The sequence below is a fragment of the Podarcis vaucheri genome (genome assembly GCF_965113315.1).
Source record: "Podarcis vaucheri genome assembly, chromosome: 12".
Lineage (NCBI taxonomy): Eukaryota > Metazoa > Chordata > Lepidosauria > Squamata > Lacertidae > Podarcis > Podarcis vaucheri.
In genome coordinates, this window is record NC_138750.1 from 61,888,354 (window position 1) to 61,903,164 (window position 14,811).

At 47.7% G+C, this 14,811-nt stretch overlaps 1 protein-coding gene across 2 annotated transcripts in view; it reads left to right on the forward strand.

Annotated features, from left to right (window-relative positions):
- The window catches only part of MYO1G (myosin IG), a 94,296-nt gene that overhangs the window by 22,579 nt on the left and 56,906 nt on the right, over positions 1–14,811 (forward strand). For both annotated transcript variants that reach the window (XM_082192208.1, XM_082192209.1), the window contains exons 9-14: positions 990–1,135; positions 3,674–3,788; positions 4,657–4,827; positions 9,813–9,883; positions 10,898–10,972; positions 12,739–12,871. In XM_082192208.1, the coding sequence (XP_082048334.1) occupies positions 990–1,135; positions 3,674–3,788; positions 4,657–4,827; positions 9,813–9,883; positions 10,898–10,972; positions 12,739–12,871 (711 nt within the window). The remainder of the gene's footprint in view (positions 1–989; positions 1,136–3,673; positions 3,789–4,656; positions 4,828–9,812; positions 9,884–10,897; positions 10,973–12,738; positions 12,872–14,811) is intronic.

Here is a 14,811-nt window from a genome sequence, read left to right on the forward strand (position 1 = left end):
TCAAAGTTGTTGAGGTTTCTTTTTAGGCAGTCAACTTCAAAATCCCAAACGTGTCAACAATTATTCGAAGTTCTCACCCTGGACACCATTTTTGCTGGACGTATGGCGACCCATAACCAGGATACCTGATGTACCCTCTCACTCCTTATTTATTTATTTAATCCATTTACTCGTTGTGTTTATGTTCCGCCTTTTCCTCCAAGGAGCTTAAAGTGATTCTCTCCCTCCCCATTTAAGCCCCACAACAACCCCGGGGATGTACCGTATTTTTCGCTCTATAGGACGCACCGGACCATAGGAGGGGGAGAACAGGGAAAAAAATATATTATCCCCCTCTGTGCTCAGCGCCCCTTCAGCGAAGCGGCAGGAGAAACGGAGCCCCTTCCATTTCTCCTCCCGCTTGGCTGAAGGGGCGCTGCGCAGCTCTCCCTCTCTGCTGAAGCCAGGAGAGTCTGGCTCTCCCGGCTTCAGCGATAGCCACGCGAAGCCTCCGAAGTGCATAGGGAGCACTCCTTCTGCGCTCCAAAGGCTTCAGGCGGCTATCCCTGAAGCCTGGAGAGTGAGAAGGGTCGGTGCGCACCAACCCCTCTCACTCTCCGGGCTTCAGCAAAAGCAACGCGAAGCCTCCAGAGGGCAGAGGGAGTGCTCCCTATGCACTTCGGAGGCTTCGCGTTGCTATCGCTGAAGCCAAGGAGCCTGCATTCGCCCCATAGGACGCACATACATTTCCCCTTAATTTTTGGAGGGGGAAAAGTGCGTCCTATAGAGCGAAAAATACGGTAGGTTCAGCTGAGAGGCAGTGACTGGCGTTCCAGAAGTAAGAAACCAATGCAAAAAAGCCTGTTCTTGTGTTTCCACCCTCCAGACCTCTTGCAAAGGAGGCTCACGGTGGTCTCACGGTGGTCTCCTGAGGCATTTAAAGCCGCTGAAATCTGAAAACTCTGTTCAACCGAAAGATGACACGGCCATCACCCTGTTTTCACCTACAGGCCTTCTATGAGCGTCTATTCTGCTGGATTGTGGCTCGCATCAACACGGTCATTGAGGTCAAGAACTACGATGTCCGAATCCACGGCAAGAATACGGTGATTGGAGTCCTGGACATCTATGGCTTTGAGATCTTCGACAACAATAGGTTGGTGTCTTTCACCTAGCGGAGACCCCCCCTGAGGCAAACGAAATACAGTTCTGCACCCCCTTCGGCACTACACATTTAAAGCAGTGTGATAACTATTTAAACAGTCGTTGCTTCCCTCAAAGAATCCTGGGAGATGTAGTTTGTGAAGGATGCTGAGAGTTTTAGTGGTAGCCTATAGATCAAGGCCATAAGGGGAGAAGATGTCAAATATTCACCAGGGCAGAAGGACTGATTATTAAACCATTCTGAGAATTGTAGCTCTGTGCCGGGAAAAGGGGTCTCTGAACAACCCTCAACACCCAGCCTAAAGAAACTACAGCTCCCAGAATTCTTTTGGGGGAAAGCCATGACTGTTTACTAAGTGGAACGATGCTGCTTTAAACGTATGTGTTCAGAATCCCATCGGCAGGTGGGCTAGTGGTTAGTTTCTGGGTGTTGCCAGGATCCTTGAAAAGGATGGCGAGCCTTAGCTGGATCCGACCATTTTCAGGATCACGTTACACAGGCCGCATTCATGCTATCGGTTTAAAGTTCTATGATACCACTTTAAGCAGTCATGGTTTCCCCCAAGGAATTCTGGGACCTGTAGTTTGTTAAGGATGCTGAGAGGAGTTAGAAGACACCCTCTTATTCCTGTCACAGAGCTACAATTCCCAGAGCAGTGCATGGAAACGCCGTTTATTTTCCCGCTGGAGTGGTACCTATTTATCTACTTGCACTTTGATGTGCTTTCGAACTGCTAGGTTGGCAGGAGCAGGGACCGAGCAATGGGAGCTCACCCCGTCGCGGGGATTCGAACCGCCGAGGTTCTATTTTCTGAGAATCCTCCGGAAAAACAATCTCCCAAAGGACCTGTTGATGGCATTTTACCATTGTACTGCGGAGAGTGTATTAACTTACGGTCTCTGTGTGTGGTTTGGGAGCTGCACGGCCAGGGAAAAACGACACTGTCCAGGGTTCTGAAGACTGCGGAGAGAATACAGTGGTGCCTCGCAAGATGAAAAGAATCCGTTCTGTGATTCTCTTCGTCTAGCGGTTTCTTTCGTCTTGCGAAGCAAGCCCATTGAAGGATTAGCGGATTAGCGCTATTAGCGCTATTAGCGGCTTTTAGCGGCTTATCTGCTGATCGGATCAGCTGATAAGCGGCTTAGCGGCTTAGGAAAAAGGGGGGAGGGGGGAAAAAACCAGCAGGAACTCGCAAGACATTGTTGTCTTGCGAAGCAAGCCCATAGGAGATTCGTTTTGCGAAGCACCTCCAAAACGGAAAACTCTTTCGTCTAGCGAGTTTTCCGTCTTGCGAGGCATTCGTCTTGCGGGGCACCACTGGAATTGGGTGCACTCTTCCCACCTTGGATCAAATCTATGCTTCCAGGTGCCATAAGAAAGCTGCAGAGATAGCGCAGGATAGTGCGCACCCCAGAAATGATCTCTTTCAGCTTCTGCCTTCTGGAAGAAGGTACAGGGTTATAAAGGCCAGGACTAGCCGCCTGAGAAACAGTTTCTATGCAAATGCAATTCTGGTTCTAAACGCAGCATAAGGAGTCTCTATAGTATATTGTCTTTTAAAATGGGGTTTCAGAGTTTTTAGGGGTTTTTGAATGTTTTATGTAAATTTTCAATTTCATTGTTCTGTATGGGACAATGATAATAAAGATATCGTATATATTGTGGCGAGTGCATCATTCCTCCTATTGGCTGCAGGCTTCCAACACCATAATAACTGAAGCATCCCTAAAACATCTTCTTTTGTTGGTGCTTGACAGACTGATCAATGTGGCAATCACGAAGCTTCTCTCTCTGTGACCTTCGAATATGCTGACTTTGTTTCAATTAATTTGCACAAGGGTGTGTGATGTGAACGGGGCCTTTCTCCTCTTCCATACCACCGACCGTCTTCCTGGCCCGCCTCTGAACCTCTTCCAATCTGCCTACGCTCTTTCCGAAAGTGTGATGTCCAGAATTAGGCCTGCTCAAATTTGGGTTCCCCGATCCTAAAATCAAAATAAAAAAATTCCTTCCAGTAGCACCTTAAAGACCAACTAAGTTAGTTCTTGGCATGAGCTTTCGTGTGCTACTGGAAGGAATTTTTTTATTTTGACTATGGCAGACCAACACGGCTACCTATCTGTAACTCGATCCTAAAATGACATTGATGGACAGGCATTTCAGGGCAACAAAAGAAAGCCCACTCTGCCCTGCAAAAATGCGACATTAACTTATGGAACTCACTGTCACAAGATGTGACAATAGCCGCTTGCTCAGGTGACTTGAAAAGAAAATTAGGCAAATGTGTGGGCTGTCTGATCAATAACTTGTAGTCGTGACAGCTATATAGAAATATTATTTAGATCCAGAGGCATTATGGCATTAAAAGTGAACCCGGGTTCAAATCTCCAGCGTGAAGCTCACGGGCTCACCTTCCATAGTAATTGAATAAGTCTGGACTCTGCCACTGAGTTATGGTTTTGCCCTGGGTTGCAGAATCCCCTTTGCTCTGTGGGATCCTGAGTCTCGCCTGCTCCCTCTCCCTTTCAGCTTTGAGCAGTTCTGCATTAACTACTGCAACGAGAAGCTGCAGCAGCTGTTCATCGAGCTGATCTTGCAGCAGGAGCAGGAGGAGTACCAGCGCGAGGGGATCGAGTGGCAACACGTGAGTCGCGGTGGCCGGTGAGGGGGAAGGTGTGGGGTTTTTGGGTTGCATGTTTTTTGGTTTTATGTGGTGAACTGCCCTGTCATCTTTGGATGAAGGGCGGTACAGTGGTACCTCGGGTTACAGACGCTTCAGGTTACAGACGCTTCAGGTTACAGACTCCGCTAACCCAGAAATAGTACCTCGGGTTGAGAACTTTGCTTCAGGATGAGAACAGAAATTGCGTGGCAGCGGCAGGAGGCCCCATCAGCCAAAGTGGTACCTCAGTTTAAGAACAGTTTCAGGTTAAGAACAGACCTCCAGAACGAATTAACTCCTATTTGGGGACTTCCCTGGCTTTTTTCTGGCCCACCTAGGACCAGTCTGGATAGTTGGCCTTGGTGAAGATTTGACGTTTTCATCCCCAAAAAGTTTTTGATTTGAGTTTCTACTGAAATGAGGCTGCATTTTAATGTTGCATTTTAATCTTGTTTTTAAGTTGTATTTTAATCAATTGTTTTTATCCCTGGTGTTAGCTGCCCTGAGCCCGTTTTTGGCTGGGGAGGGCGGGGTATAAATAAAAGTTGTTGTTGTTGTTATTATTATTATTATTATTATTATTATTATTATTATTATTATTATTATTATTTATTATTATTAACCTGAGGTACCACTGTATATCAATTTAATAAAAAACAACAACCACAGAATCTCCTTTCTGGGATTTCACAGGGGAACTGCATGAGTCTTAACCCTTTGCTTATCTAGCAACAAGTGGAATTTTATTTTGGCTGCAATACTATACCCCACACTACCCCTGAGTCACAGACCTTCTGAAAGGTCTCCCAGAGACTTTGTTTTCACCATTTTCCTGCCTCGCCCTTGACAGATTGAATATTTCAACAACCAAATCATTGTGGACCTGGTGGAGGAGCCACACAAGGGCATCATCGCTGTGCTGGATGAGGCCTGCTTGACTGGGGGGAAAGTCACCGACACCCTGTTCCTGGAGTCCATGAATACCAGGCTTGGCAAACACCCACACTATACCAGCAGGAAGGTAAGGCAAAGGTAAAGGGACCCCTGACCATTAGGTCCAGTCGCGGCCGACTCTGGGGTTGCGGCGCTCATCTCGCTTTACTGGCTGAGGGAGCCGGCGTACAGCTTCCGGGTCATGTGGGCAGCATGACTAAGCCACTTGTGGTGAACCAGAGCAGCGCAGGAAACGCCGTTTACCTTCCCGCCAGAGTGGTACCTCTTTATCTACTTGCACTTTGACGTGCTTTCGAACTGCTAGGTGGGCAGGAGCAGGGACCGAACAACGGGAGCTCACCCCGTCGCGGGGATTGGAACCGCCGACCTTCTGATCGGCAAGTCCTAGGCTCTGTGGTTTAACACACAGCGCTACCCGCATCCCTAAGGAGGGGATATCTCGAAGCAAAACAGAGGCAGCTCCCCACTCCAGAATTAATCTGAGCCTTGAAAAGCACATAGAGCTGGAAGGAAAAGTGGACAAGAGCGCCATTCTTCCAACTTTCTCCATTGACTCTATGGCTGGTTCAGCGCCGGATTTAGGTTTGATGAGGCCCTAAGCTACTGAAGGTAATGGGGCCCTTTAGATGTCCAGCTGTCCTTTGTCAACAACAAATTGTCGCTGTTTTTCTGTGTGTTACGTATATGCTATATGGTAATTTATGGACCACATAGGTATCTCAAGCCATTTGCACATGCATAATGTAGGCACCCTATATATGTTGTTGTTGTTTAGTCGTTTAGTCGTGTCCGCCTCTTCGTGACCCCCTGGACTAGAGCATGCCATGCACTCCTGTCTTCCACTGCCTCCCGCAGTTTGGTCAAACTCATGTTGATAGTGTCCCACCATCTCGTCCTCTGTTGTCCCCTTCTCCTTGCGCCCTCCATCTTTCCCAGCGTCAGGATCTTTTCCAGGGAGTCTTCTCTTCTCATGAGGTGGTCAAAGTATTGGAGCCTCAGCTTCAGGATCTGTCCTTCCAGTGAGCACTCAGGGCTGATTTCCTTCAGAATGGAGAGGTTGGATCTTCTTGCAGCCCATGGGACTCTCAAGAGTCTCCTCCAGCACCAGAATTCAAAAGCATCCATTCTCCGGCGATCAGCCTTCTTTATGGTCCAGCTCTCACTTCCATACATCACTACTGCGAAAACCATAGCTTGAACTATACAGACCTTTGTGAGCAAACCAGTGATATTTTAGGGAGTAGGCGAGCAGGTGGGGCCCATGACTAGGTGCCTACACAACACAAAACGCTGCTGCTGTATGTAGGTTTGATTTTATTTGTTTTTTATCTTATACAGTGGTGCCTCGCAAGACGAAATTAATTCGTTCCGCAAGTTTTTTCTTCTTGCGAGCTTTTCGTCTTGCGAAGCACAGTTTCCCATAGGAATGCATTGAAAATCAATCAATGCGTTCCTATGGAGACCGTCCGGGGACAGAGGGGAAGCGCCGCTCTGTCCCCTCTTTTGAAGCAAGGGGCGGAGGGGAGAAGATCGCTTCTCCCCGTTGCCGCCCCTTGGTTCAAAAGGGGTCCGGGGAGAGAGGGGAAGGCGCGCTGCACTTCCCACTGTCCCCGGAGCTTGCGGGGCAAGCTTCGTCTTGCAAAGCAAGCTCATGGGGAAATTCGTCTTGCGAAGCAACTCGAAAACGAAAAAACCTTTCGTCTTGCGAGTTTTTCGTCTCGCGAGGCGTTCGTCTTGCGGGGCACCACTGTATTTTGGAAATGTACATCCAGGTTTGTTTACCCTTTAAATTTTTTGGGGGCCCCCAAGTGAGTGGGGTCCTAAGCTATAGCTTGTTGAGCTTATACGTAAATCCGGCACTGGTTAAGGGAGAGAAAGGAAATCTCCAGGGGAACAGAGTTTACAGCTTTCTGAGGTAGCCTGTTCCACTGTTGAGGAGTTCTTTCCGTCTATTTATTTCCATCTTTTCTATAGCTGTTTATGTGGGGTTTTTTTTTAAAAAAAGTCGTTTACGGCAATACCTTAACACGGTTAGAACATTGATAGAACATTGCAAAAGAAAATCAAACAAAAAGAAACGCACATTGGAAGCTGCATCCTTGGCAGCAAAATAAAGATGCTCTCCAACTTAAAGAAGTCGCAATCCAACGCAGAAATGGAAAAAAAACCCATGTGTTAGAAAGCATTGTTAGCAGCCGAGCAAAATCGCTGTGATCCAAGCGGCGCCCCCACACTCCACACCCCCCAACAGTGACTTCTCCAAACACAAACTCAGCGGCTTCCCACATACAGACGTCACTTTCCACCCTCCCAGCCATTTATACCCATATTAGCAGAGCTACCTCCTCCGGAAGGAACCAAGAAGACCTAAACTTCAATAAAGAATGGGAAAATTTTTATAATTTGTCTAGGAGATCACTGTGAACCAGGCACCCCCAAACTCGGCCCTCCAGATGTTTTGAGACTACAACTCACATCATCCCTTGCTAATAATAATAATAATAATAATAATAATAATAATAATAATAATAAATTTTATTTATATCCCGCCCTCCCCGGCCAGAGCTGGGCTCAGGGCAGCTAACACCAATAAAATCGCAGTAAAAACATAATAGGGGGAAAAGAGAGAGAGAGGGAAAAAACCCCAATTTAAAATACAGGTTAAAATGCAATTTAAAATGCAGCCTCATTTTAAAATAGCCGATAAATCAAGACCGTAAGGGGAGGGAAACATGAGGGTCAGACTGAGTCCAAACCAAAGGCCAGGCAGAACAGCTCTGTCTTGCAGGCCCTGAGGAAAGATGTCAAGTCCCGCAGGGCCCTGGTCTCTTGTGACAGAGCGTTTCACCAAGTCGGGGCCAGTACTGAAAAGGCCCTGTCCCTAGTTGAGACCAGTCTAACCACCTTGTGACTTGGGACCATTATTATTGTGAGGCTCAAAGCCCTTCAGCAGAAAACCAACAACAATTCCATTCCTTATTCTCTCTGTCTATATATAACATAGGGAGAAAGAGTTTATTCGGCTGTTTCCATAGTTAAAACAAGGAGGAGTCATAAATTCTTGCTGGTGCTTTTCAAATTAACCGGTGATCTAGTAGATCAACCTTTGATCAAGCTGATCAAGCTAATCAACCTTTGCCCAGCACCGCTGTAGAAAAAACCCCAGAATTAATAAGAATCACAAATGCCTCCACCCACCCCTTCGCTCTTGCCTTATGTGAGTCTCTTTGTATACAGTGGTGCCCCGCAAGACGAATGCCTCGCAAGACGGAAAACCCGCTAGACGAAAGGGTTTTCCATTTTTCAATGCGCTTCGCAGGACGAATTTCCCTATGGGCTTGCTTTGCAAGACGAAAATGTCTTGCGAGTCTTGAGATTTTTTTTCCGCTTCCCCCCCCTTTTTCTAAGCCGCTAAGCCTTTAATAGCCTTTTAGCAGCTAAGCTGCTAAGCCTTTAATAGCCGCTAAACCGCTAATAGCGCTAATCCGCTAATAGGGTTGCTTCGCAAGACGAAAAAACCGCTAGACGAAGATACTCGCGGAATAGATTAATTTCGTCTTGCGAGGCACCACTGTATAAGAAACTAATAAGAGCCCTGCTGGATCATTCTGTTCTTACAGTGGCCGACCAGGTGCCTCTTTTGGGAAACCCGCAGTCAGGATTCGAACCCAAGAGCAACTCTCCCCCTCCTGTTGTTTCCAGCAACTGGCGTTTAGAAGCATCGCAGCTGCCTCTGACTGTGGAGGCAGAGTGTCAGGTCATAGCTGTCAACTTTTCCCCTTTTTTAAGGGAAATTCCCTTATTCTGAATAGGATTCCTCGCACGAAAAGGGGAAAGTTGACAGCTATGTGTCAGGTGTGCATGCAGGAGCCAGGCCCTGTGACCAATAGGACTCTGCAGGACTGGGGTCTTCCTAAGTTTGTTCTGGAGAAGCAAGGCGCGGCCGCACAGGTGAGGCCACTTGGTAACTCACAGCACCTGGTGGCAAGAGCTGGGAAGGGATATAAGGTCAGCATTTTGCCTTCGGCTCTTTGCCACAGCAATACGCTTCTGAAATATACTCAGAGCCGCAAAGTGATTTCATGCTCTTTATTCAGCTCATAGTGGTGAGGAGAAATGAATGAATGTCCCCTCAAAGTATCTGCGTTATATACATTATTTACACAATGGGCTGCACATGATTGGTTAATTCTGGAATTTTACTGTAAGCCAATCAGGTTGTGGATTCACTTATATCTGGAGCATGATTGGGTGGTTCCTGCCAACCAATCATACTGCTGCATTGTTCTTGGACCAATCAGACTGCTGCATTCTGAATCCTATTGTTCTAGGACCAATCAGACTGCTGCAATTTGGATCCTATTGTTCTAGGACCAATCAGACTGCTGCAATTTGGATCCTATTCAACACAGTACATAACAGCTTCCTGCCTTTGGCTTCTTGATCCTCGGACCCCTGACTTCTTGACTCCTTGCTTCTTGATTCTCGGACCCCTGACTTCTTGACTCCTTGCTTCTTGATCCTCGGACCCTTGGCTTCTTGACTCCTTGCTTCTTGATTCTCGGACCCTTGGCTTCTTGACTCCTGGCTCTCTGACCCTCGGACTCTTGGCTTCCTGACTCCTGGCTTCTGGACCCCCGTTCCTGCTCCCACCCCGCCATCTTGCCCCCAGTCCCGACATCCCCTCCCGGGACTTTGATCTCCCATGAACCGGACCGTGACACAAAGCAGAGACACCCGTGCTAGGAGCCATAGACAGCCTGATCTCATCCACGAATTTGTCCAATTGCTATTCAAGCCATTTTAAAGTTGGTGGCCATCACTGTGTCCTGTGGCAGGGAGTTCCGTAGATGAACCGTGCTCTCTGCGGAGAAGTCCTTCCTTTTTCTGCCTGCCCTGATTCTCCCCACATTCAGCTTCACTGCATGGCCATGAGTTCCATTGTGAAACGACAGCCTGATCTCATCCATGAATTTGTCCAATTGTCTTTTAAAGCCATTTTAAAGTTGGTGGCCATCACTGTGTCCTGTGCTTCCTTCCTCTTGCCTGCAGCTTAATCCTGCTGACAAGTCCATGGATTTCGGACGCGATTTCCGCATTAAGCACTACGCAGGAGATGTCACGTGAGTTTTGCTCTGGGTGGAAGGTTATACTCCATTATTTGTGGAAGGGGGCATGGGGTTTGTAATAAAACTAGAAAAAGAAATAGAAATAATAATAATAATTTATTTATACCCCACCCATCTGGCTGGGTCTCTCCAGCCACCCTGGGTGGCTTCCAACAAAGTATTAAAATACAGTGGTCTGTTAAACATTAAAAGCTTCCCTAAACAGGGCTGCCTTCAGATGTCTTCTAAAAGTATAGTACAGTCATACCTCAGGTTGAAGTTGCTTCAGGTTGAGGGTTTTCGGGTTGCGCTCCACGGCAACCCAGAAGCAACGGAACGCGTTACTTCCGGGTTTTGTCGCTCGCGCATGCGCACTCAAAATGACATCATGAGCATGCATAGAAGTGGTGAATCGCGACCCGCCAATGCGCAGATGCGGGTTGCGTTCGCTTCAGGATGCAAACAGGGCTCCGGAACGGATCCCGTTTGCATCCAGAGATACCACTGTAGTTCTTCTTCTCTTGGACATCTGCTGGGAGGGCGTTCCACAGGGCGGGTGCCACCACTGAGAAGGCCCTCTGCTTGCTTCCCTGTAACCTCACTTCTCGCAGTGAGGGAACCGCCAGAAGGCCCTCGGCGCTGGACCTCAGTGTCCAGGCAGAACGATGGGGGTGGAGACGCTCCTTCAGGTATCCTGGACTGAGGCTGTATACCTGCCGTAGGGTAGGGTAGGGTAAGCCCGTGTATTGGTTAGAATGTCAAACTAGTGCCTGGGAGAGACCAGGGTTCGAATCCCCACTCAGTGTCAGGTCAGGGACTGGTTAGACATGGAGGAGTAGTGCGAGGAACCAGCCGGGGAACCGCCAAGGGAATAGGGTTCAAATCCCGGGGAGCGGTGGTGGGACAGTCATGAGTGGTCAGAGGGAGAAAAGGGGGAAGACTGGAAGGAGGAGGCGTCACAAGCATGGGAAGCTACACAGCAAGCAAACCGGCAGGGTTTTTCCAAGCCTCTTTGGATCTGTGTTTCAGGTACTCCGTGGAGGGATTTCTGGACAAGAACAAGGACACGCTTTTCCAGGACTTCAAGCGGCTGATGTACAACAGGTATGTAGGCCTGAGCCAGGCAGAGCTTCCAGGATGACCTTGATCAAATGGCAATATCTATCAGGTCAGAACATTTGTCTGCTGTGCCTTCCCCGACCAAAGGGAGAGACATAATGTTCACAAATCCAATACATTCAGGATTGGCACTGGTCCATAAGAAATCCAGTTGCAGCAGACTTAAGTTAAACTTACAATAAATCTAAACCTTAACACTACATACAGAACACCACACCAGAAGGGAAAGAGTGAAACCCATGCTCCTTCTGGCCTTATTATTATAGTCAGCATGACCTGGACAGAAAGAGATAACAGAACCAGTTTACGCCAGCTGTACCCAACTTCTCTGAAGGAATAACCCAAACATCAGGAACCTTCTGTTTGCTTCTTTCACACAGAGAAGCTTAATACGATACAATAATCTTTATTGTCATTGTCCCATACAGAACAACGAAATTGAAAAAATCTACATCAGACATTCAAAAACCAACAAGCCTGCTATCCCAGCTATCCCAGCTTGGTTAAACACCAAAAAAATCTGATACCCCCTAATTAAATACAATATACTCCCACAGAGGAGATAATAATAATAATAATAATAATAATAATAATAATAATAATTTGTACCCCGCCCATCTGGCTGGGTTTCCCCAGCCACTCTGGACAGCTTCCAACAAAGACTAAAAATACACTAAGATGTCACACATTAAAAACTTCCCTGAACAGGGCTGCCTTCAGATATCGTCTGAATGTCAGGTAGTTGTTTATCTCTTTGACATCTGCTGGGAGGGTGTTGCACAGGGCAGGTGCCACCACCGAGAAGGCCCTATGCCTCGTTCCCTGTAGCTTCGCTTCTCGCAATGAGGGAACCGCCAGAAGGCCTTCGGTGCTGGACCTCAGTGTCCGGGCTGAACGATGGGGGTGGAGATGCTCCTTCAGGTCTACTGGGCCGAGGCCGTTTAGGGCTTTAAAGGTCAGCACGAGCACTTTGAATTGTGATCGGAAACGTACTGGGAGCCAATGTAGGTCTTTCAAGACCGGTGTTATGTGGTCTCAGCAGCCATTCCCAGTCACCAGTCTGGTTGCCGCATTCTGGTTTAGTTGTAGTTTCCGGGTCACCTTCAAAGGTAGCCCCACGTAGAGCGCATTGCAGTAGTCCAAGTGGGAGATAATCAGAGCATGCACCACTCTGGCGAGACAGTCTGCAGGCAGGTAGGGTCTCATCCTGTGTACCAGGTGGAGCTGGCAGACTACCTTACACTATGTTTAAAACCAAAATCGCATTTGGATAAAAACTGTTTCTCAGGCGGCTAGTCCTAGTCTTTATAACCCTATACCTTCTTCTAGAAGGCAGAAGCTGAAAGAGATCATTTCCGGGGTGGCTTCCAGGACCCACTTGAATTACTTAGAATAGGAGAGATCTCTGCACATCAGATCAATGCTTTCTGCACTAAGAAATTATGCAAACGGACACATCCAGGACAGGCTGATGGGAGCTGGAGCTGGCTGTGTTTTCTGGGAAAAATAGCGTTTAACTGGAAAATAGCGTTTAACTGGAAATGTTGGGTGTTGAACCTGTGACCACGTTACCCTTAAGCCCCTAGGGTGGATGAGTTGCGCCCTGCACATTCTTGGCTCCTCTGCTATTTGTGATGTTCACCCACACATGGCCACCAGTGGGCCATGCCCAGAGAGGGTGAGGGTTAAGGAACGGTTGGCGCTGGGAGCGGCCTGCACCCCCTCACTCCCGCTCTGTGCTCTTTCCCCAGCGCAGACCCCGTCCTCCAGGACATGTGGCCAGAGGGCCAGCAGAGCATCACCGAGGTCACCAAGAGGCCTCTGACGGCTGCCACCCTCTTCAAAAACTCCATCGTGGCGCTGGTGGAGAACCTGGCGTCGAAGGTAACTTCAGATAACACACACACACACACACCCCTGCGCAACACACACTCTGTAATTGAAATTATACTCAGTATTGATCCAGACCAGATTCCAATGTATATGTGCTGGGCATGGGGTAACCCGTGAAACGCGGTCCAGAACTGTAGCACCTTGCTTGTGGTTAACGCTTAGCTGGAATGAAATATTCAACGCAGCAATAGAGAAATTAAAATAATAATTTATTTGTCAAACAAATAAATGAGAGACACCGTGGTATATGGTTACCAAAGCTCTGCCCTTCCAGCCCTGATGGCCAGCACTTATATTCCCTCAGCCCAGCACCCTTGCTCCTCCTTTGGCTGCCTCTGTCAAATCAGCCTGGTTGAAATTCCTATTGGCTGTTTGCTAGAACCAATCATAAAAGATACACCCATTTCCTATTACCTTTTATGGGAGACAAAGAGCTATATTTCCTTCTATCTATAAATGGCAAACAAGTAGCCATATATCTTACATTTGCCTCGACCAGGCACCTTAATTACCAGATAACCTTTGGCCCCTGCTGCCCTATTCACTGCAAAACAGATGGCTAAAACAGATGCTCATCCTGTCTTAAACAGAGGTCAGAGATCTTGGGTTCACCTTCTCACATACCATCTATGAAATAAGAATCTAACATTTCTTACTTTCTAAATCCTTTGCATAATTACATTTAAGCCAATATATTTCATACATAACATATATAGATTTTTAGAAGAAAAGGAACTTAGAGAACTTAGAGAACTTAGCTTTTACTAAGTTCTCTGAAGCTTCAAAGCAGCTTCAGAGAGCAGCCTCTTTCCCTAGTCCAGCTGCTGTTTCTATTTGCCCTTTTAACCTTATGAAAATGTGGCTCAAGTTTTAATGGGAAGCACAATAATTCTTACTATTTAGCAACTCTTAATTGTGTTTTTGCAGCTTGATTGTATTCTGTAATTTGTATGGTCAGTGTGACCTTTTGCTCCTAGCCTGTAATTTCCTTTTACAACCCTGAGGCACTTGTCTCCTACTAATGCTAATACAAATCAGAGGGGCCCTGTTTAGGAAGATAAACAGCTGCCAGAGTATGGTTTCTGCCTGGCATGAGAGATACAAAACATTTACAAATATATTTTTTAAGCTCATTTTAAAAATGCAGGTCTTCATCAGATGCCTCAGAACCTGTCCAGAATCCAAAGGTCCTGCTAGGAGTCAGTCCAACAGGGTCAAGGCAGAACACGAGGCAGGAAACCAGGCAAGGACAGGTACAGGATCTCAGGCAGGATCTAGCATACAGCAATGTTGCTTCCGCAACCTGGGGTGGGGTCTGACAACCTTTTATCTCTGACGGGGTAGCGGCCGGTCCTGATCCCCCGGCGACTCACCTCCCTGTTTTGCCCGAAGGCAAGCACTCCTCCTGCAAGGACTCAGGTCTCTCCTTCTCTCAGACCTCAGTCTCTGCAGCTCAGGAGACGTCGGTGGGTTACTAGACCCAGGGGCCGCCTCAGCCTCTCCTGACCCAACTGGTAGTGGAGCAGCTGTAAGTGATGGCCCAGCTGGAGGCAACGAGGTCATCCCAGCATCTGGAGCCAGGGCAAGCTCAGGCCCCTGACTCAGCCCAGCTGGTGCTTGTTGCAGGGGAACCTGTGCAGACTGGGACTCTTCAGGATCAGGCCCCAGACTTGGTTCAGATGATGCCCGAGGCAAAGGATCTGGTGCGGACTGAGACTCCTCCGGTTCCGAGTCCGAGCCCCAGTCCCAGGCCATCACAGTATAATTAACAGAGTAAAAACTTAAACAAGTTGTAAGGTTTCCCCAAAATAGACCAGAGGCAATGAATATTTGATCCAGCAGAGTTTTACTGCTACTGAAGGCAAATGAGCATAATGGTCACAAATCCAACACGTTCAGGATTGGCCCTGTCCGTAAGAAATCCAGCTGCA